This window comes from Carlito syrichta, unplaced genomic scaffold (assembly GCF_000164805.1).
Source record: "Carlito syrichta isolate Samal-C Ts95f unplaced genomic scaffold, Tarsius_syrichta-2.0.1 Scaffold314788, whole genome shotgun sequence".
NCBI lineage: Eukaryota > Metazoa > Chordata > Mammalia > Primates > Tarsiidae > Carlito > Carlito syrichta.
This window is the reverse complement of record NW_007258884.1, coordinates 558,784-581,897: the sequence shown is the minus strand read 5'-3', so window position 1 is coordinate 581,897 and position 23,114 is coordinate 558,784. Positions and strand designations below refer to the sequence as shown.

Genomic DNA, 23,114 nt, shown 5'->3' with positions numbered 1-23,114 from the left:
AAGGCTGAAGTGGAAGGATCGCCTGGGCCCAGCAGGTCAGTGCTGGGGTGGCTGTGAGTGTGCCACTGCACTCCAGCCTGGGTGACAGAATGAGGCTCTGACTCAAAAAAAAAAGTTGTATATTAATTCATACATGTTTAAACTTCAGTCACCTGCAAAGTACTCTCTGTTGGATGCAGTACCCCTCTTGAAATGCTTTTTCCACTGCTCAAAACAGTTTCTAAACTCACCCACGTTGATGCCTTTTAGCGCTTTTGCCGCTTTTTGATTCACCTCTTCCGCACTGGCAGAACACTTCCCTTTGAGGAATTTTTTCATCCATGGAAACAAGAGTCACTCAGGGTGAGAAAGGGTGAAGAGGGAGGGTGGGGCACGGGGGTCATGCTGTTTATGGTCAAAAACTGAACACTCAACGCGGTGTGGCCAGGTGCATTGTCATGGTGGAAGAACCAGTGGCCTGTTGGCCACAACTCAAGACGTTTCTTCCACAAATCATGACGCAACCTTCTCAAAACTTCCAGATGAAAACCAATGGGTTCCTAGAACACTTACCTAGCAGGGGAAGCATGCCCTCCAAAAGATAATTCTAGTTTTTGAATCCCTCTCGTACTGAGTAAAACCTATCTTCTTTGCAGTAGCTGGAAGGCCTTATACAAGTAGCCCCCACCTACTTCTTTGGCCTTACCCTCTTCCATTCAGCAGGTTCCAGCTGCCCCGGCCTCCGGCCTCAGGGCCTTCGCACTTGCCGTTTCCTCTGCTGGAACGCTTTGCCCACTGATCTTGGGACACTGGCTTTCCTGGCATTCAAGTTTTTACCTCAGATGTACCTTCTCAGAGAGTCCTTCCCTGAGCATCTTGGAGGACCTGCTGCCACTCCCCCGCTGTTCACATCACCATTTCATTGTCCTCATAGCGAAATATGGGAAGTATTTCTTCAATCTTTTATTTCTTCCCTACCTGTCCCTTTCTGGAATATAACATGGCAGCAAGTCCTTGTCTGTCTTGTTTTTTCTGCTGTATTCATAGCTGTAAAATGGCTCCTAGGTTTTAAGTGGAAAAAGTAACTTCTAATTTTTCTCTTATTCGTTTTAATCTTAGGACTATGATATTCCAGTACAAGTGAAGATTTTTACTTTCTCTTGTATATACAGTGGAGTAAAATCTTATTTTGGCTTCTCACATTTTCCTGATATGGAATCGAGGGATCAAAGTAAAAAATTAGGGCTGGGTGCAGTGGCTCACACCTGTAATCCCGGCACTTTGGGAGGCAGAGGGGAGAAGATTGCCTGAGCCTGGGCATTCTCGGAGAGACCAGCATGGGCAACTTGGTGAAACCTCTCTCTGCAATTAAAAAAAAAACTAGCCGGGCGTGGTGGCATGCGCCTGTAGTCCCAGCTACTTGAAAGGCTGAGATGGAAGGATTGCCGAGTCCAGCAGGTCGAGGCTGTGGTGGCCAAGAGCGCGCCACTGCATTCCAACCTGGGTGACAAAGTGACTCCAACTAAAAAAAAAAAAATCAGAATAATAACACGGAGGCAGAATTCATATCTAAAGTCTCATATTCTCTCTAGCAGGCATGGGAGAAACATCTCCATCAACCATCTCCAGAACCTTTTATCATCCTAAATCGAAATACTGTACTCACTCAACACTAAATTCCCATTCCCTCTTCCCCAGCACCTCCCCCTCCACCGGCAACTGCCATTCTATTTGTTTCCATGATTTTGACTATTCTAGATCTTTCATACATGTATTCATAGAGTGTCTATTCTTTCGTGAGTGGCTTATTTCACTTAGTGCGCTAACAAGCGTCATTCATATTGCAGAACATTATGAGAATTTCGTTTCTAAGACCTAATGATACTACATTGTGTGGCATATCACATTCTGTTTATCCTTTATCTCGTGATAGACATTTGAGCCGTTTCCATCTTTTTTTTCTTTTTTTTGAGTTGGGGGTCTCACTTCCTCGCCCAGGCTGGAGTGCAGTGGCACACTCACGGTCACCCTAGCATCAACCTACCGGGCTCCAGTGATCCTTCCGCCTCAGCCTTCCAAGCAGCAGGAACTACAGGTGTGCACTACCACACCCAGCTAATTTTTTTTATTTATTTAGAGACAAGGTCTTGCCAAGTTGCCTGGACTGGTCTCAAATCCAAGGGCTCAGGCAATCCACTATCTTCAGTCACCCAAAGTGCTGGAATTACAAGCTGAACTGTTTCCACCTTTTGGCGACCGTGGAGGGTGCTAACATGAATGTGAAAATACCTGTTCAAGTCCCTGCTTTCCGTTCTCTTGAGTAAATAAATACTTACAGCCAAATTATTGCTATACTATTCAATACTGTGGGGGGAGGGGTCTGCTTCACCCAAATCAGGAGTCTAACCTGACAATCACAGGATTTTCTAGAGGCTGTGTGTGCTTGGAGGTTCTCACTGCAGAAGGGTATCTCAAAGCCACAATGTGTGTGTCCTCCTTGTTCCACGTCCCCACACACAACCATCACAGAGAGGAAGTGAAAGAGAACCCAGCATTCCATTCAAAAAATCCCTCCTTGGCGAGACCTCATCAAAAATCAGCCGGGCGTGATAGTGCGCGCCTGTAGTTCCAGCTACTTGGAAGGCTGAGGCAGAAGGATCGCCGGAGTCCAGCAGGTCGAGGCTGCAGTGGCCAGGAGTGGCCACTGCACTCCGGTCTGGAAGACAGAGTGAGACTCCAACTCAAAAAAAAAAAAATCCCTCCTCATGAATTTCCAATAAACACAAAACAAAATGTAAAAGTAAGAAATTTTTATTCAAATTACCTTTCCAAGTTTGTAACATGCAAACAGACAATTCCGCCCAATATGGACTCTAAGATCCATGACAAACAGATACACATTGGTTTGGCAAAACATGCATCAGCCACCTAACACCCCCAGCACCTGTCCTCAGGGTAACCTGCTCACCAGAGGGAAGCCACACACTTACCAGGATGTCCCTGCTGCTGTCCATTACCCCCAAGGAGTGGCACTGACAGAGGGAACAGTCCTCACCATAACTGGGACTGAGAGCAGCGCTGGAACCTTCTGCTTCACTCCAGCAGCCGTGATGCATCAGGACCAGAAAAAAACCCCTCCGCCCCCGAGCACAGTCAGTCCAGGAAGGTGACTTTCTGCTACACTGGGCTTTTCAGCAGTTCTCACCACTGGCTGCATACTCCAAGCAATGGGGAGCTTTTTAAAAATCCCACTGCTTGAGCCACAGATCAAGTAAACCAGAATCTCTGGGAATGGCACCCAGCCAACTTCATTTTGGGAAAGTCCCCAGGTGATTCTGACACTCAGGGAGAGGAAGGCCACCCCCTCCTCATTCCTTTCCTTTAGAGGCTTCCCTCACTCTGAAGAAAACACTTGGCATGTGCGACACACTTCCTGACTCAGGAACATTCTGACATGTGGATGCTTTGTTTCTACCACTCACTAATGAAGAGTTAAAAAAATAGAGCACCCAGATTTCATTAAAAAAAATTTATTTTCATATAAAAGTGCCAAAATATCCACCAATGTCGTAATCTATCTCAACAGCCAGTTTACACTAGTAACCAAAACACAAGCATCTTTATTCACATTGCGTAAGAATCCAACTCTTTCACACATTCCCACAGTAACTCGAGTCTCTGGACAGCTGGAAGTTCGCATTCCTGTTGGCCGTGGTAGTCCATATGTCCAGATTCATGTAGGCACGAAACGGGTTGAACCCTGGGTAGTACTCCTTGCACATGACCGCCTGGTTTTCCATGTGAGTCGAATGTTCCGTGGTGGGACTGATGGGGCAGCAGTTTTCATATACGTCGTTTTGCGGGGCCCAGATGGAACCAAAAAGTCCAGACATTGGAGACAAGCTGCGGGTGCTTGTGAGGTAGGGCTGAAGTATAAAAGGGGAAAAAAAGGTTAAAGGGAAAAAAAAAGGGCGAAGCCCTGGAAAGGCAAGGTCAAGACTGAATATACAGCAGTGGATACCACAGTGGTATCAAGTTACTCAGAAGTGATTAAACTGCTCTCAAATTAAATCTAGGCTGCTTCAACTCTGCTTTTCTCAAAGGGGGATTGAGAAAGCCTCATGTCACTGGATAAACTTATTTGCAAACCCAGGAAGAACCAACCCACAGGCCAAATGCCCTTTATCTGAAATTTTTAAAAAAGTGTCACATGGATGTGAGAGGGGAGGGTCGTGGGCTTTTTAGTGGGGGGTGGGGAGTATGTGTTCACAGACTGGAAGCTCCTGGGACCCCAACACTGACCACTCACTGAGCTTCCTGGGACTTTTTGTTTTGAGTCAGAGTCTCACTCTGTCATCTAGGCTGGAGTGCAGTGGCACGCTCATGGCCCCCACAGCCTCCACCTGCTGGGCTCAAAAAATCCTTCTCTGCCTCAGCATTCCAAGTAGCTGGAACTACAGGAGTACGCCACCAAGCCCGCTAATTTTTTTGATTTAGCGTAGAGACGAAGTCTCGCCATGTTGCTCAGGCTGGTCTCAAAGCCCTGAGCTCAGGCAATTCCCTTGCCACTACCTCCCAAAGTGCTGGGATTACAGGCATGAGCCACTGTGCCTGGCATTCCTGGGACACTTATTTCATCTCTTATCACAAATGGAAAGGTCAGCGAGGCTACACAATGACACATAGGGGCTTCCTGGCCCATGTTCAGTTTTATCTTCAATCACAGCTTGGAGCGTTTTGGGACATCTTTTTCATTCGGGGTGGCTAGAATGTCAATGTCTGCAAGCCCCCACCCATCTGACTACATGTTCGGTTCCTTCTGAGGGTAGCCAGTGCCGGCTCCTGTGATCTAAAGGAAACAAGCCAGGCTGTGGCTAACCCAAAACCAACACTAAAGCTAGTTGAGACCAGGATTAAGAAGCACCCGAAACAACTCAGAGCTGCCCCAGGGTTCACAGCACAGGACAGGCAACACTGACCGGAGAGCTGATGAAACTGGCATGTCCCCAGGCAGCAGGCATGGCAGCAGGGCTGTTCCACGAAGACTGAGAGTTGTGATCAATGAAGTCTGTCTGAACTTCCGCGGGACAGGGAAAGCCATTCGTGTAATTCATGTTTTCTACAGAGTGGGAGACACCACCGCAGGTAAACATTTTATGAAGAGAACAGAGCTCTCATTTTCAGGCAAAAAGGGCCTTACTCTATTGACAAGTGACAGACATAAAACCCTTACTCTGCTTGGACCAGGAGAGTCATTTCACTGTCATTCTCAAGGTTAAAGCTGCTTATCAGACACATACCTGGGAAGCCCTCCATGTCCATGTGGAAGGTCTTCCTCTGGGCTTGTTTCTCTGTGTTTGATCATTTGATGGGAATCTTTCTATTACACAAAGTACACACACTCAAATACTACTGCAGGTGTGAGTCGTGTCAAGATTCTTACCAACCTTGAAACTTTTAAAAATTACTTGTCATGCCACCTGCACATGCACCCTATGGGCTGATGAAGCAACCACAAACCACCACGCACTCCTGAGATGTCATTAAGAAAACGATCAACAAGCAGAGCCTCACGGTCACAGGAAGGAGGTCGCCGAGCACCCCCTTGTGGTCAGCATGAGCAATGCATGTGTCAGCACCTAGGTCAGGACAATTCCTGATAGATAGCTTATCCCTTCCTGAAAAAATGTCCCCAGTGCAAGAGAGCATGATCAGGCAGTAAAGCACCGTTAGAGCATCTTCCGGTTGATCAGGGAACTCCCTTATCTCTTATGCATTTATTACTACAAATGCTTGAGCCCCAGCAGCTGCAATTTTCCAGTTTTCCCCGGAAGCTCCTTTCCTTCCTTCTGCAGCGCCACCCAGGGGCAGAGGAGTCATGACACGACAAGGAAGCAGCCAGTGAATGTTTCTATGTCATGTGGGACTTGCCTGCCACCTAAAGCCTCAGTCTCCCGATAGATAACCCACCCTGTGAAGTCCACACGGATCCAATGCCCAGCTCCACCTAACCTGAAGGACCAAGTAGATGAGGGTTGTGTGTGGAAGTCCCTAGACACCTGGACCCAGAGGGTTTTTGGAGGACCATATAAAATGACCCATGGCAGGCAATGCCTAAACAGATCTGAGTGAAGCCACCTAGCTGCCCTCTGGGGGTCCACTCTCAAAGTCAGCTCCCTGATCAAAGGCAGCTTCTACAGCAGGTGAGTGCCTTTCCATTCACACACTTCCCTCTTGGCCTTCTGAGAAGAAAAGAACGGCCCTGGGATTGTTTCAACAGCTTGTACCTTCTGAAAAGGCATTGTAATCGTTCACCTCCAACGGACAGTACGCATGGGAAAACTGGCCTTCACACACTGCGCTCCAATCGACGAAACTGCTGCAAAAAACAAGAGGTCCAGTTTCAGAAAGAAGACATCAAGCAAAGAGAGAGGAAAATGATTTTACTGCCCAACAAATTCCCCGATTTTGGAAAACAGAAGATGGGCTTTCTCAAGCCACAGAATCAAAGAGGTCCCAAATGCTTATCAGTAATGCCCCACCTGTGAGCGGACGGCTGGACTAGGTGCACACTTCCCTTATAACCAATGTGTTAAGCCTAGCCAGGACAGACTCCAAGGCCGTGGTTATATTAACATGGCAGAAAAACAGCTGGAACACCTCTAAGTGTCTCAGCACACACCGGAAGGGCTTAAACAGATTCTGCTACTAAAATATCTACCTGTCTCTCAGAGCAAGACCAGCGTCCATCTTAGGAAAGTCACAACTAAAAGACTATAATTCCTGATGTTCTGATCACTATTGCAAGCTGGATTCTCACTATAGAAATGAGATGATCTCTCACCTGCAATCCCAGCCCTTTAAGGAGGCAGAGATGGGAGGATCACTTGAGCCCAGGAGTTCATGACCAGCCTGGGCAACATAGCAAGGCATCATATCTACCAAAAAAAAATTAGCTGGATGTGGTAGTGTGCAACTATAGTCCCAGCTACTTGGGAAGCTGAGGCAGAAGGATTACCTGAGCCAAGGGGGTTGAGGCTGTAGTGAGTCACGGTGGTGCCACTGCACTCTAGCTTGGTTGCAAACTCCCGGGCTCAAGCAATCTTCTCGCCTTGGCCTCCCAAAGTGCTGAGTCCCTGGCCCAGCCCATCTTTTCAATTTAACAAGAAAAAGAAGCAGCAATGACACAATTCCCTGTTTATTCCTGTTACTTCCTCTCATGGGCCTCTCGGTGCCTGGCTTGTGATTACCCGAGACATCACAAAGCAACTCTAACAGGCAGAGGAAGCACACAGCTGAAATACACCAAGGAGGAAGGCTAGCCCTCAGATCTGCAAGGGCTATCTAATAAATCGAGTTCCGATACCAGTTGCAGCTTTAGGCTGAGCGAGGTCCCCGTGCCAGGCAAGCCACGTACCTGCTGTGAACCGGGGCAGGATCCTGCAACACGCACGGCGTGCTGCTGTCCAGGGCGCAGTTTAAGCTGCTCGTCAGACACACAGGCTGCGTGGGCCACAGGTCTCCAGGGGAGTAAAGACCTGAGAAAGAGAATAAAGCCTGTCACCTTCTATCCACCCAGCCCTCATCACACCTTTCCGGCAACAGCTCAACTGCTCTTCTCTTCAGAAAACACTCCCTGGTGTCACCCACACATGCTGACTCTTTCTGTCATCCCTGACTCCTGACACAGAGCATACTGCTTTGACCATCACTTTCGATGGTGTCTAATTTTCTCTTGATTCGGATGACAAGGTGAGACTCACCTGAAAAGTATTTGAGGGTCCCCTCTCTGAAAAGTTCTGTAACAGATGCTACAGACACAGCAGTTGAGAGTCACATTCAAGTGAGCAGACACAACAAGCAAAAGAAGTCCAGCATGACTGAGGCCCTACATGCTATGACAGCAATTTTAAACAGGGTGGTTAAAGGCCTCACTGCGGGAACAGTTCACCACAGGCATGACTGAGGCGAGAAAGTGATACATGGATACGGAAAAGCACATTCCAGGCAGTGGGAACAGTATGGCAGAGGCCCTGAAATAAGGTGTGCCTGGTGAATTCAAACAGCTGAGGACACACCAGTGTGACCAGGAAAGAGGGGAGAAGTGGGGGATGGGGCCAGACAGCGGACTGGGAGCAGAGGGCTGACAGAGTCCGTGGCCTCTTTCAGGACCTGGGCATTTACTCTGGAGCCATTGGAAGTAGCTCAGAGCAGAATAGCTGCTTAAGAGATAGGTCTCAGCTGGGCTCGGTGGCTCAGCCTGTAATCCCGTGTCTTTGGAAGGCTGAGGTGAGTGGATTGCCTGAGCCCGCAGGTTCAAGACCCGCCTGGGCAACTTGGTGAGACCTCATCTCTACAATAAATCAAAAATCAGCCAGGCGTGGTAGCGCATGCCTATAGTTCCAGCTACTCGGAAGGCTGAGGCGAAAGGATCACCGGAGCCCAGCAGGTAGAGGCTGCAGTGGCTGGGAGCGGGCACTGCACTTCAGTCTGGGTGACATAGTGAGACTCCAACTCAAAAAAAAAAAAAAAAGAGATGGGTCTCCACGGTTTCTCCCATCTCTGCACACGTCACAAGCAGAGGCAGCAGTCTTGGCTCTAAACTATCTTTTCATGAATTTTTGCTAAGCAAAACTCTTGGAACATACAGCATCTCCCACTGGAGCAAAGGGCAGGTGTGTCTGTTGCCTATTATAAAAAGACTGGAGTCCCTAAGTCCACGTTCCCCTCCTGTAATGCAATCCACTGTGTGTGCTGGCATCCATCTGGGGCTGTTTGGGTCTCTCTGTGATACCGAAGGCCAAAGGGAATGGACACAAACAGGCTGATCCTTGTGCCCTGGCTTGGCCCAGCTATATTTTGGCTTTATGTGAAATAATGGCAGCTATCCTTTTGGGGAAACTGCTGGCTCCGTGGGGCCCTCCCTGAGGCTGCCCTAAATGCCTGGGCCTGGCTCAGGTGGGGTGAAGCTAAAACTCGACAGTGTATACCAGGCTGCTAGAGCTGTCCCACCTTGATGCCCATCATGCAGAACTGGAAAGACACAGGGCAGCTCTGCTCAGTGGACAGAGCCCAAGGTGGTTCCCGTAGCTCTGGCCAGTTCTCCCCTGATGATGGGTCTTGCTGTGTTCACTGACTCCCAGGCTACTGCCAATGGCCTAGGTGTTTGCTCTGCCACTTAGAAAGATGCAGATGGGCAGATTAAAGACACTGCTCTCTGGGGCTGTGCAAAGTAGAAATGGATCTTGGCTTCTGATTAAATCTCAGAGCCACTCAGGTTGAAGTCCCTGGTGAGAGCTCGTCATCTGCTGAGACAGGCTGATGGGGTCCGCATGACCAAGATAGCCATCGCTGCTGCCTGGGTCCATCCTCGCACCGGACATGGCAACATTTCTAGCATTACAGACCGGGTACACGGGAGCTCCCTGGAGGGACAGCTTGTTCACACATATCCTAGGGACAGTCACCATAATGAGGGAGCCACCCCAATTAGGAAAGGCTGCTGTGACATTTGCTGATATTAGCTGAAGGGATCCAAGACACCACCTGGGCCCTGGAAGGCACTCAGGTCAGCCACAACTCCCCAGTCAGAATAGTCATGCATGACAGAATTGCCCTAGACACGGTGGCATCTGTGCCATCTTGAATACACCTGCTATACCTGGACACACCTCTGGTCACTTGGAAAGATCAGCAAAGAAACTTAAGAGAAAGCCATATGGCTTTCTACGATAGACCCTGGCGGTTCATGGCATTTGCTCAGCTGGCTGGGTCTAGGGCTCTGGGGCATGGTTGAGGTCAGCGCTGCCAGGTGGCCTCATCTTCCTGCTTAGGGTCCTGGTGATAGCAGTTGCTGCCAAATGTTATATGAGACAGATCAACAGATTTGGTCCTACCTTCTGTCAGTCAGATTAATCAAGAATTGCTTACAGAATGGTGTTCTCATGAGAAGACCCACCAGATGCCCAAACTACCTAGAAACAAGAGGTGTGTATATCGTGAGACAACCCTCCGTGGGCCTCACATTTCTGTTCTTCTTGCGAGCAGAAGCACTAGCTGCCTTTATTCTGACCTAACTTCCCAAGGATGTGTGTTAGGCAAAGCCTCAGAAGACGGGGGCAGGTGTCTCCTTTTTGGGCAGGGGGCAAGTCTGCTCAATGGCCAACATAAAGATAATGCCTCCTGCCCCTTATAAAAGACTTGGGTTCTCTAAGCTTAGGGTTCCCGCCCTTCTGTCAACCTGTGGGAGTGGGGCAAGGGTACTGAGGGTACGGACATAAATATGCTGGTACTCGGGCCTCTTGCTGTACTAAGAAGTCCTTTGTCTCTGCCCCAGGAGTCCCTAGTCCTCTGTCAACATTTACGGAATTGTGGGAGGCTGAGCTGTTAGCTTGAAAGTAGTGTAAAAATCTCAGGTGTCTCCCAGTTCTCCACAGTAACGTGATCTAACTTAGGTTTAGCACGATCAATCCGGCCTCTGTGTTAAAGACGGACGGCAAGGCTAGGGGCAGGCAGAAGCAGGGAGACCCATTAGGAAGTTACTGTGATAATCTGAGAGAGAAAGGGTGGCCCAGGTCGTGGTGATTATGGTGGTGCTGGTGAGAAGTGATCTGATGCTGGATACATTTGGAAGGGAGGAGCCTAACAGAGTAAGAGTGGATTGGATGTGAGGCACAAAAAAAGAAAACATCAGGATGCAGGCCAGGCACAGTGTCACCCCAGCACTTTGGGAGGCTGAGCTGGGAGGATCGTTTGAGCCCAGGAGTTTGAGACCAGCCTGGGCAACAAAGTGAGACCTCATCTCTACAAAAAAAAATCAAAAAAGTTAGCTGGGCATGGTGGTGCGCTCCTGTAGTCCCATCTACCTGAGAGGCTAAGTCGGAAGAATCACCTGAGCCCAGGAAGTTGAAGCTGCAGTGAGCAGTGATTATGCCACTGTGCTCCAGCCTGGGTGAGAGTGAGATAAAATTAGGGATTTCTTTCTCTCTCTCCCCGTCCCTACCTCCCACTCTGACCCATGACTCCTCCATGTCTGGCCTGTGCAAACAGAAAAGCTAAATGGGAAGACTGTAAGAGGAGCAGGTTTAAGAAAGGAGAGAGATTTGTAGGCTACCTGTGGGATCTCCAAGTACAGACATCAGAGTGGCAGCTGGCTAGAAGACACCAGGGTTGAGGAGAGAGGCCAGGCTGAAGAGACAAATTTGGGAGTTGCCAGCGTGTAAGGGAGTCTCAAAGCTTTGAAAGTGATGAGATCCACTTCTTTCTCATCCCACAGAAATAAAGGAGCACATCCACACCTCTTCCAGATCTCACCTCCACAAATTAGGGATTATTGAATTTAAGATTTTTTTTTAACCTGAAGACACTTATTTTACTGCATGAGTCATTAGATACAACTTGAAAATAATTTATTTCCGTTGGTAATCTGACAAGTCTAAAATCTATCCAAGGAACAGCATCGAAGGTCTATGCTTTCAAAGTAAAAACTGGCCCCTGTGCAGAGCAGCCTTTAAATTCACATTCATTTCTTTTTTTATGTTTTGAAAGCAGGATTTTTTGAGAGGACAGAAAAGTTCCCACAGTGGGAGGGAGCACAAGGGGGTTGCCCTAAATTCACTCTCATTTCTATGAGCAAAAGCAAGTAGTAAAGTAGTAAAGCCACAGAGAGGCTGGACGCAGTGGTTCAAGCCTGTAATCCCAGCACTTTGGGAGGCTGAGGTAAGAGGACTGCCTAAGCCCACGGGTTCAAGGCCAGTCTGGGCAACTTGGCAAGACCTCGTCTCTATAATAAATCAAAAAATTAGCCAGCAGTAGCAGTGCGCGCCACTTGGAAGGCTGAGGCAGAAGGATTGCCGGAGCCCAGCAGGTCAGTTCTGGGGTGACTGAGCATACCACAGCACTACAGCCTGGATGACAGAGTGAGACTCCAACTCAAAAAAAAAAAAGTAACAGAGAACAAAACTCAGGCCTGTTCTGCTGCAATCCTGACCCCTGTTAGGTTGGAAAGAAGTCCTGGAACAACAAGAAGATAGAGACAGAGACAAAGAGAGGCAGAAAAAGTGGAGGAAAGAAGAGGAAAAGTGCAGCAGGACAGAGTGAATCTCTCATCAGAGGTCCCAGGCAGCAGTGGGGTTTCCTCCCGGCCACTGTCCTGCAGGCAGAATGGCAGAGGGGGCCCAGCTCTCCATCTCGGCCCTGGTGTGGGACTGAGGCCTGTCCCTGAGGTTGCTGAGGCCCAATCAATAGGCTTCTAAGACAAGGCAAGACAGGGAGGACGAGCAGGGGGCTGGAGAAAGTGCTGACCTTCACCCCGGGTATGCTCTAACACCAGCCTCATGGCCCATGGGCCACACATCACCCTTTCATCTCTTCTTTTCATCTTTTTTTTTTTTTTGAGTTGGAGTCTCACTCTGTCGCCCAGACTGGAGTGCAGTGGCCACTCCCAGCCACCGCAGCCTCGACCTGCTGGGCTCCGGCGATCCTTCCGCCTCAGCCTTCCAAGTAGCCGGAATTACAGGCATGCGCTACCACGCCCGGCTGATTTTTTTATTTATTGTATAGATGAGGTCTCGCTGCCCAGGTGGGTCTCGAACCCGCGGGCTCAGGCAATCCACTCACCTCAGCCTCCCAAAGGCGCGGGATTACAGGCTGAGCCACCAAGCCCAGCTCATCTTTTTTTTTCTGAGTCAGACTCTCTCACTCTGTTGCCCAGGCTGGATGGAGGCCAGTGGCACAATCATGGCTCACTACAGCCTAGACCTCCTGGGCTCAGGCGATCCTGCTGCCTCACCCTCCCAAGTAGCTGGGACTACAAATGCACTAAGGCTGGCTAATTTTTTTTTTTTTTTTTAGTAGAGATGAGGTATCTTTCTATGTTACCCAGGATGGTCTCAAACTTGGCCTCAAGTGATCCTCCCGCCTCGGCCTCCCAAAGTGCTGGCATGTGCCACTGCACTCAGCCCTTCTATTGTTTTCTGTCACCTCTGACTAGAGAGGATAAACTAGATGCAATGGCAGTTTCCTGTGAGGGGTCCTGGATTGTTCCAGGGTGCAGGGCACTTGTGCTTCAGTTGCAGGGCGAGTTCAGCATGGATACACAAGGGTCAGCAAGGGCCCCATGATGCCCGCCCACAGAGTAGGTGCCTTCCTATGCGGGCAGGTATGGCAGGGAGAGGGGGCTGTGGGGAGACAGACAGCCCTGCTGCACCTCATTGCTTTTTCTTCCCATGTTCCTCAGCTCGGACACAGACAGCCCAAGACCCCTGGCTGGTGTCTGCAGTGAGAGGAACGCGCCTCACCTCGGTCTTCTCCAACAACCGTGGGCCCAGCAGGAAGGCTGGGGCAGGAAGGCTCCTCATACTGCAGGAGACCATTCACATCCCTGTGGGGAGAGCAAGCAAGGAGAGTTGCTGATGGGTCCTGCACGAGGCAATACTGACATTGCACAGGCAAGTTTGATCGAGTTTTCACATGAATTCCTCCCCCCAACAAACACACAGACATTACAAGATAAAGGTACACAGCCGGTAAAGAGTCGAGGAATATTAACTTCCCAAGATCCAGGCAAGTCTTGTGTTTAACAAACAATAAGAAAAACTTAACTAAGGTAATGAAGGGGACCTGCAGTTTCAAGTCTGCTCACTGTCAGCTGGCGGCAGTTCCTTCTCCCTTGTTTACTGCCTGCCCCTAACAAAACCCGTTCTTAAGGAGTCCTCCTTGCCCATCTAGCTGCCTGCTTCACAAACTCTCCGACTTAACAGCAGCCTCCTGTCCTCTCACAACGAGGCTGGCCCCTAGGACCAAGCTACATTTCTCCTGAGACGCCCTCCTTCTTGCCTACCCTACTCCTCTGTCAATAAGGGGCACCTGTTCATTCCGTCCCAAGCTGCAGAAGTCATCACACAGAGGAACTGTCAACGTGTGTCAACTCAGCTCTTGCCAAACATTCTAAATCCCCCGTGCTCAGTTGACTCCTGTCTTCACAGTAACCACTGCTGACTCCTTCTGCTTCCAGAAACAAGGACCCTTCTAACGTGGCCAGTAACTGAAAAGACCAGTGATGCCACAGACATCTCCAAATGAAGTGCATTTACTTGGAAAGTCAACTCCTTCTGATTTATTAATAAAATCAGATTTTACTTTCCTATATACCCTTAGTTTTCATAGTTTATCCCGAAGAACCAAATACAAAGAAAAACACACTGACTGACAGGAAAGGTACATAAAGCATATTGTAAAAGCTGAAAAACTCACGTGGGATTGCAGATGTTATGAGAAAGATTCAGGGAGATGGGAGTTTCAGAAGGAAAATCGTTTTGTAAAACACTGTCTCCTGCGTGAAGAAACAACACATTTATCACATGTTTTGAAAGTAGAATTTAGCGATGATGTGAAGCAGATCACCACCCAATCACCTTAATGGTTTTCCCCCCATCAAGGGGAATGGTTAAAAGGACTCAACCACAAGCAGCCAGTGGCCATTGCCTTGCTAGACTCTGGTGTGGCCATTGCTCTTTGAGCTATGGCTGTCACCATGCTTCCTGGCTTTGGCTCCATCCTCTACCTTGGGGAGGTTAATATTCTCTTTCTCTTCTCTTTCTCTAATTTACTTTTAAATAAACTATATTTTTAATCTAAAAAAAAAAAAGTAGAATTCATTGTATATATTCTGCACTAAAATATGTAATTTTACAGTCGTCTAATTTTCAAAGGCCTTTTCTAATATATCTTGTCATTGAAAGGTTAATAAAGCTCAACATTTAGATTGAAAAATTTGGGATTAATAATGCTACTTTATGAAGAAAAGTTGAAACCCCATATTATGTAACTTTTGACAATATTATGTAACTTTTTAATAAGGTTTTGCTGAGAGAAAAATTTAGCTATACATTATAAGAATTTTAAATAAATGATTAAATTTCTATAAACTATAATCTTTATGAATTATTTATTTAGAGGAAAGTTGTTTCTATAAATTTATTTATGCAAACATTTATTTATATTAATATATATTATTTATTTAGAAAAAATTATATAAATATATGTATCAATAATAAAAATGATAGCGTCCACTCCTCTGGTTTATAAAAGTAGTGTGGCCATTGTAGGAAATCTATTAAAAAAAAATACAAGTTTAAAGGTGAAAAATATAAATCACCTGCAATTATACTACCATTAGAAACATTTAGGTATATTTCCTGATGAATGTGTATATTTTTTTGTATGTGTATGTATATGTAAACAATTGGCACTGTACTTCATATATACTTTGTCATTTGGGTCTTTGACACCATTTACTGCACTGGGGACATTTTCCTGCTATTCCATAACCTTCAAATGTAACTTACAGACTATATGCTGTGTACAGTTCATACATAACAATGTTTACTATCTAATGTTGGCCTTTCCCCCAAGCAAAAGTTGCACTTCTAGTCTTTTCTTTATGTTAACTTTTGATTTTTAAAATCTCACATTAGCAACATCAGGCAAACCTTTAGTCTCTAGTAGTAAATGGACCTCTACAGTCTACATCAGGGTATAAACATTTCATGGAGGGCCACTAGGAAGACAATGTCTATAAGGCTGGGGGGCAGGGGAGGGAAGACATGGCTGGGCAGCGTGGGCATTCCCTCTGGGCTTTCATGGCTACCACTGCGCTGGTCTCTCAGACAAGACCTTCTTTTCAGGTGTCACTGCTGGTAGGAGAGAGTGAAGGTACAGTGCAGCCCCCGAGGCTGCTGAAGCAATGTCTTTGCAACTGGAGTCTACCACAAGGAGCAGCCCGTGAGAAGGCCAAGAAATGAGGTGGGATGTGCACTGGGCTCTGGGGAAGAAGCACGAGTTTGAGGCAGAGTTACTATGTGGTATTGAACAAGCCAGGCAACCTCTCAGAGCATGAGTCTTCACATGAGGATGGGAACAGAACACCTGCCCTGTCTTTCTCATGGGGCATGCAGGAAGTGTGAAAATGCTTGACAAATGCAAGGCGTCACACAAACAGGAACTGTGTGATCTCACTGCCTTTTCTTTTCAACTAAGGTTAAAAAATTCCTATGTTGAAAACAGCACTTAACATGAAAAAACTGTATCTTTCCACAGACACAAGCTATGAAAAATAACACTGAAGCCGGGCACAGTGGCTCATGCCTGCAATCCCAGCACTATGGAGGCCGAGGCGGGAGGATGGATTAGCCTAGGAGTTCGAGACCAGTCTGGGCAACATAGCTAGACCTCATCTCTACGAAAAATAAAACAATTAGCCGGGTGTGATGGTGTGTGCATGTAGTCACAGCTACTCAGAAAGTTGAGATAGAAAGATCACCTGCACCCAGCAGCTCAGCTGAGGCTGCAGTAAGACATGATCGTGCCACTGCACTTCAGCCTGGGTGACAGAGTGAGACCCTGACTCAAAAAAGAAAAAAAAAGAAAAAAGCAAGTTGAGTGAAAACAACAAGAGGCAGAGTGCTATCATGAAGTATGATTGCATTTGTCAGTTAAAAACTAACCATCTGCCTTTTGTTGATGGTTTTGTTAATGAATGTACAATTTTAAAATGGACAGCAAGAGTACACACCAAATTCAGGACAGCAGAAAGTGATTCTCTTGGGGAAGAGCATGTGGATAAATTTTAAAGCATTTTTTCCTTAAAAAAAAATATCAAGCAAATGTGACAAAAGTAAGAGTTGCTAATTCTGAGTGACAGAAATACAGATGCTTCTTTGACCTCTCCCTATCATTAAACTTCTCTCAAAGAAGGAAGGGCCAATGTTCACAGCAGCATTCCTCATAATTGCCAAAAGGTGGAAGCAGTTCAAGGGTCCATGTCCGGAAGGATGGAGAAACACAGTGGCATATACATACAAGGAAGGTTACTCAGCCTTAGGAAGGAAATTCTGACACACGCTACAACACTGTTGAACCTTGAGGACGTTACACTAACTGAAATGATCGAGTCACAAAAAGATCATCAGAACCAGGCTCGGTGACTCAGCCTGTAATCCCACGCCTTGGGAGGCTGAGGTGAGTGGACTGCCTGAGCCCGTGGGTTCATGACCCAACTGGGCAACTTGGCGAGATCTCATCTCTACAATAAATAAAAAATCAGCCGGGAGTGGTAGCACGCGCCTGTAGTTCCAGCTACTTGAAAGGCTGAGGCGGAAGGATTGCCAGAGCCCAGCACGTCAAGGCTGCGGTGGCTGGGAGCGGCCACTGCACTCCAGTCTGGGTGACAGAGTGAGACTCCAACTCAAAAAAAAAAGATCATCATACGGTATGATTCCACTTACTTGAAGCACTTAGAGTACCTAGTGTTGGCCAATTCATGGAGACAAAGGAGAATAGTGATTACCGGGGCAACAAAGAGGGAGGAATGAGCAGTTACTTAATGGGTGCAGAGTTTGTTTTGCAATATGAAAAGTTCTAGAGATGGACAGGGGTGATGGTTGAGCAACATTACGAATGGACTTAATGCCACTAAACGTTTTTTTTTTTAATTTTTTTGAGTCAGAGTCTCACTGTGTCACCCAGGATGGAGTGCACAGCACACTCACAGCCACCGCAGCCTGACCTGCTGGGCTCAGGCGATCCTTCCATGGAACTCAGCCTTCCAAGTAGCTGGAACTACAGGCATGCACCAGCATACCTGGCTAACTTTCTGTATTTATTGTAGAGACGAGGTCTCAACAAATTGCCCAGGTTGGTCTTGAACCCGTGGGCTCAGGTAATCCTCTCACCTCTGCTTCCCAAAGTGCTGGAACTACAGGCATACACTACCACAGTCACTAATTTTTTGATTTATTGTAGAGATGAGGTCTCTCCAAATTGCCCAGGCTGGTCTCGAACCCCTGGGCTCAGGTAATCCTCTCGCCTTGGCCTCCCAAAGTGCTGGGATTACAGGCATGAGTCACTGTGCCCCTGACCATAGAACTTAAAAATGGTTAAAATGAGCCAGGCAGGGTGGCTCAAGCCTGTAATCTCAGCACTTTGGGAGGCCGAGGTGAGGGGACTGCCTGAGCCTATGGGCTCGAAAACAGCCCAAGCAATTTGGAAAGACCTCATCTCTACAATAAATCAAAAAATTAGTCGGACATGGTAGCGTGTACCTACAGTTCTGGCTACTTGGAAGACTGAGGTGGAAGGATCGCCAGAGCCCAGCAGGTCCATGGTGAGGTGGCCACGAGAGTGCCACTGCCCTCCAGCCTGGGCGATGGAGTGAGACATCGACTCAAAAAAAAAAAGGTTAAAATAACAAACATTGTGTTATGCATACCTTGCAATAAAAAAGTGTGTACAAATGAAAGATTAAATGTGGAAGCTCTTAACTGTTTCAAAGACAGACACTAAGAAGTAATAACAATAATGATAATGATGGAGGGAAAGGAGGAGGGAGGAAAGGAAAAGAAAGAGAATGACATCCAGAGCAAAGATTCAAGTCCCTCTGTGCTCAGGGTACCAGCAGGTGGATCCAGACACGTCCTGGGTGCACAGGAGGAAATGGAAGGGGCCCCTCGGAGCACTCGGAGCTCCCCTCACAACTCACCTGCCGGCAGGAAGTGCTGGACGTCCACCACGGGCTTCTTGTCCCCATCGGAGCTGCTGGTGCTGCTCCAGCTGCCCCAGCTGCCCCGGCTAGCTCGCACACTGCCCGAGGAACTCCCGCAGTCGGAGCTGGAGTCGGAGCAGAACTTGTCCCCGTGCTTCTTCTCAGGCTTCTGGTAGTAACCCTCTGGAGGAAGTGAAAGAGCAGTCACATTTCACTGAGACAACTGTCAACGTGACATGTCTCCAACAAAAGGAGCGAGGGAACCCCAAGAAGAAGGCCAGGGCTGGCTTCAGGGTTGACTACGTCTGCTTATCTAGCAGGAGGAAGGGAGGGCTGCATCGAATCAAAGGTAGCACTTAAAGAAATAGTGGGGGATGGTCTATGTCTACCCCACCCTAGGGCCGGAGCAATCAGGGGCCAAGATGGTCAGCACCAAAAATAATCATCATCTAAAAACGCTTCTAAGCCGGGCTCGGTAGCTCAGCCTGTAATCCCGCGCCCTTGGGAGGCTGAGGTGAGTGGATTGCCTGAGCCCACGGGTTCGAGACCCGCCTGGGCAGCGAGACCTCATCTCTACAATAAATCAAAAAGTCAGCCGGGCATGGTAGCACACACCTGTAATTCTGGCTACTCGGAAGGCTAAGGTGGAAGGATCACCGGAGCCCAGTGGTCGAGGCTGCGGTGGCTGGGAGCGGCCGCTGCACTCCAGTCTGGGCGACAGAGTGAGACTCCAACTCAAATAAATAAATAAATAAATAAAAACGCTTCTAAAAATATCAAACAACCTCTATCACAAAAGCCACGGCTGCTCCATTGGACTACAGAGTGGTAGGCCATTTTCTACCTCTCTGTATGAAGAGGTCCACTAACAGTTTCAACACATGGGCGTGGTAGCTCATGCCTATAATCCCAGCACTTTGGGAGGCTGAAGCAAGAGGACTGCCTGAGCCCATGGGTTCGAGACCAGCCTGGGCAATTTAGCGAAATCTTGTCTCTACAATAAACCAAAATATCAGCCAGGTGTGGTAGCACGTGCCTGTGGTTCCAGCTATCTGGAAGGCTGAGGCGGAAGGATCGCCTGAGCCCAGTAGGTGGAGCCTGCAGTGGCTGAGAACATGCCATTGCATCCAGCCTGGGTGACAGAGTGAGACTCTGACTCAAAAAAAGAGTTTCAAAATAGTATTGATGTGTACACGGAAGCATCTCCAGTAAGACCAAAAGCGACACATACGGATCGGGGATGAAAGAGAAAGGGTGGAGACAGAAGACAGTTTACTCTGCCAGCCTGTGTGTACCAACCTGGGGCATGTGCTGGGGAAGTGGGTGTTGGCTGAGAGGACTGGAAATACCCATTCCCATGTACCCCACATGTACTGCCAACTCAACTAACCCCTAGACCTCCACCATCCTGAGCCTGACCCTGGACCCAGCATGGGGTGTCCCTCTGTTTTCTACTCCCAGAGACACTGGGCAACAGTCCTCGGCTGGGACAGCAGCCAGGCCCTGTGGAAATGTCCTGACTCAGATGTGGGATTAACACTGTCTCGCCTGGTTACTTGGTGGGTCCCGTCTGGAGCAAGAAACCATTATTCCTTCAGTAATATGCAAGAGGATAGTTAAAATGACCAGATTAGAGCACGGGGTGCAGGCAACATTAGAGACCTACTCAGGCTCAAGAGAACCTCAGCTTTCTGTCTTACTCTCACGGCTCTCCGTAGGGGCCTTGGTTAGCTGCATTGTCTATACAAAGGTTGTATCATCGAGATGCCATTTCTCTCACTGGATACATCCTTGGGGAAACAAAACTCCCCACAGAAGAAGCTCTTGTAGCTAAATGTCATCACATACCTGCCTCTCGCTGTGGGGCCGGGAAGCTGCCTGCAGCCTCAGTGTCTGCTTTGCAAACCTCCCTAATGTCTTCCTGTAGACACCAGTTTCGTACATCAATGTCACTGCTCAGCTCAGGCCTCTTGAAGTCGCTGCACATAAGCTTTAGCTCACTCTGTTCGGAAGGCCTGGAAGAGCCACAGAAAGATTATGTCTGTGTTTTATCGCGTATACACGCAGACTTCCTCTCTAAGACATGTGAGAGGTGAAATGTGAATCTGGACAACCTGAGTCCTGTTCTTTCTGAGTCTGACGGGGGAATAGGAGGAAGAAGGGATAGAAGTAAGAAAAAGACTTTGCCATTTTAGAATTAGAGTTAATTTGGAGCTCATTTAATCTATTTTCATAGTTTACAGTAGGAGGAATAAGATTCCACAAGGTCACTCAAGGTCACCTAGTAAGTAGTTGGTCCAGAACAAGAATCCAGAACTCTTGGCTTGTTTTCCTTGTTTTTAGTATAAAATATGATTCTCAACAGATAAACCTGCTCCTTGGTGTCTGGCAGAAAGCTGTGAGTGTTCACCTAAACACATTCTTATTCATTCTTTAGCAAGTATTTATTGAGTGGCCGTGGACTATTATTAAAAGTGCAGCAACTACAAAGAAGAAAAAAGTTCTGCCCTCCAAGGATTTCGAAGTTGAACAACCTTACAAGACCATAAATGTCTTGAGGGAAGAACTGTAAAACAATTTCATAAACAGTAATACAGAAATGTAGAGAATGCTAGAGAAACAAATGGTTATTTCACACGGTCCAATTTCAGTACCTAATGTGAGGTTTGTGGGATGGCGGGTAAGAAGATCAAACATGTGAGATGTACCAGATGATGTCACTGATTTCTGATCAAGGTATAAAAGAATACACAGAAACAAGGGCCAAAGACAGATAATCCAATAATAACTGCCACCTACTTCACAAGTATCATGACCCCAAAACACTATGATTAGCTATAGGCTACTTGAAAGTGATTTTTTTTTAACAATATCATTTAATTATTTAATATTTCAGAAAGCTGCCTTTAAAAATGCACCCCAAGTCAGGTGCAGTGGCTCACGCCTGTAAACCCAACACAGTGGGAGGCCGAGGAAGGAGGATTGCTTGAACCCAGGATTTCAAGATGAATCTGGGCAACATAGCGAGACCTCATCTCCACAAAAAAATTTTAAAATGAGCTGAGAGTGGTGGTGCACAACTGTAGTCCCAGCTACTTGGGAGGCTGATGCAGAAGGATCACCCTAGCCCAAGAAGTCAAGGCTACAGTGAACTGTGATCATGCCATTGCACTCCAGGCCTGTGTAACAAAGTAAGGTCCCCACTTCAAAAAAAAAAAAAACATACACTCCAACACTTAACTAGTGAAATTCCATTCTAATTTTATGTCTTTTTATATGCTCATATCAGGAAGACATAATACCTTAAGGTGACCTCATATCATGGTGAATCAAATGTTTATGAAAATGTATGTAGGACAACCCCCTCAGGTCCCCTCCCACTATGGGAGCTTTTCTGTCCTCTCAATAAATCCTGCTTTCAATTAAAACAAAAGAAAGAAAAAATATATATGTAAAGGAATGCAGTTAGATCTGACTTTTCCTTTCTACAGCATACTGCCTTGCAACTTTCAAATAATTTAGCCTTCATAATCCAGCCTCAATAGGGAAAAGTAGTCAATATTAGCACCTACTGTTAACAAGAAATTAATAAGAGGTATGCGCATTTCTTTCACAGTTACATTTTGCTGACTGTTCCAGGTGAGCTGGGTGCAGGAGCAGAGCCTGAAGATACCCAGAGCTGTTGCCTGGCCATGACCCAGTGAGGGCATCTGGGAGTCTCTGGGGAGCATGGTATGACTCTGAAAGCCCGGCTCCGAGCAAAAGAGAACAACTTCCTCCGGGCCCAAGGGCAGGGACAAAAACAGCACCACAATGCTCCAGTGTCAGAGTGCCGCCACAGCACAGGTGGTTCTGCCAGAGGGTCCCTCCTAGTGACAGGCTGAACTGTGGCAAGGTGAACCCTTAGCCCCATATAGATGCATCACTGCTAGAGAAATATGTAACAGAAACATACCTAGGAAGCTCAAAAATAGGGCAATCCCTATGCCAAAGGATGGGGGTGAGGGTGAGCAAATACCATGCAGGAAATAGGCCTTGCTGCCCAGAGGCCGGGTCTGAATGCCCACTCCCGGATAGCCTCAAATGGACATCAGAGAGCTGCAACTGAGTCTCCAGGGTGAGACTGGGGCCCTGGAAGGGGAAGCCCCAGTGCACAGGAGACCCAAAAAGCTCCGTCCCTGGACCCAAGGAGGAGAAAGACAGGGAAGCATGTGCCTGCCGGAGGCTCCAGGCATGCATATGTGCAGGGCATCGGAAGTCTAAGAACTCAAAACTCAGAAACTCTACCACTGGGGGTGATCTGGAGTCAGGATGCACACACTACTGACTGGTGAAAAAATCCTCAAGCTGAGAAATGTATGTAAAATAAGATATAGGGGATATTTCTAGCAATATAGGGTTTCCACACAATCCCTGTCCAGATTCTTCATTTATAGATAAAAAAAATGAGAGCTCAGGGACATTGAGTCTCTCAGAGCAAGGTTTTCAATGCAGGGTGCCCACTGCCTGGGCTTCAGTCCTGGCTCTGCCCCTTACCAACCAAACCAGTACCTTGGCGCAAACCATGTGAGGGCTGGGCGCCTCACTTCCTGCA

The 23,114-nt window shown here is 47.5% G+C and overlaps 1 protein-coding gene across 1 annotated transcript in view; it reads right to left on the bottom strand.

Annotated features, from left to right (window-relative positions):
• Window positions 1-3,493: 3,493 nt before the first annotated feature.
• TMEM131L (transmembrane 131 like) overlaps window positions 3,494-23,114 on the bottom strand; it is a 97,063-nt gene continuing 77,442 nt past the window's right edge. The window contains exons 25-32 of the mRNA XM_008071907.1: window positions 20,369-20,535; window positions 18,518-18,703; window positions 14,233-14,311; window positions 13,278-13,360; window positions 7,397-7,517; window positions 6,267-6,355; window positions 4,959-5,098; window positions 3,494-3,905 (exon numbers count right to left, since the gene is read on the bottom strand). Coding sequence (XP_008070098.1) covers window positions 3,630-3,905; window positions 4,959-5,098; window positions 6,267-6,355; window positions 7,397-7,517; window positions 13,278-13,360; window positions 14,233-14,311; window positions 18,518-18,703; window positions 20,369-20,535 — 1,141 coding nt within the window. The 3' untranslated portion in view covers window positions 3,494-3,629. The remainder of the gene's footprint in view (window positions 3,906-4,958; window positions 5,099-6,266; window positions 6,356-7,396; window positions 7,518-13,277; window positions 13,361-14,232; window positions 14,312-18,517; window positions 18,704-20,368; window positions 20,536-23,114) is intronic.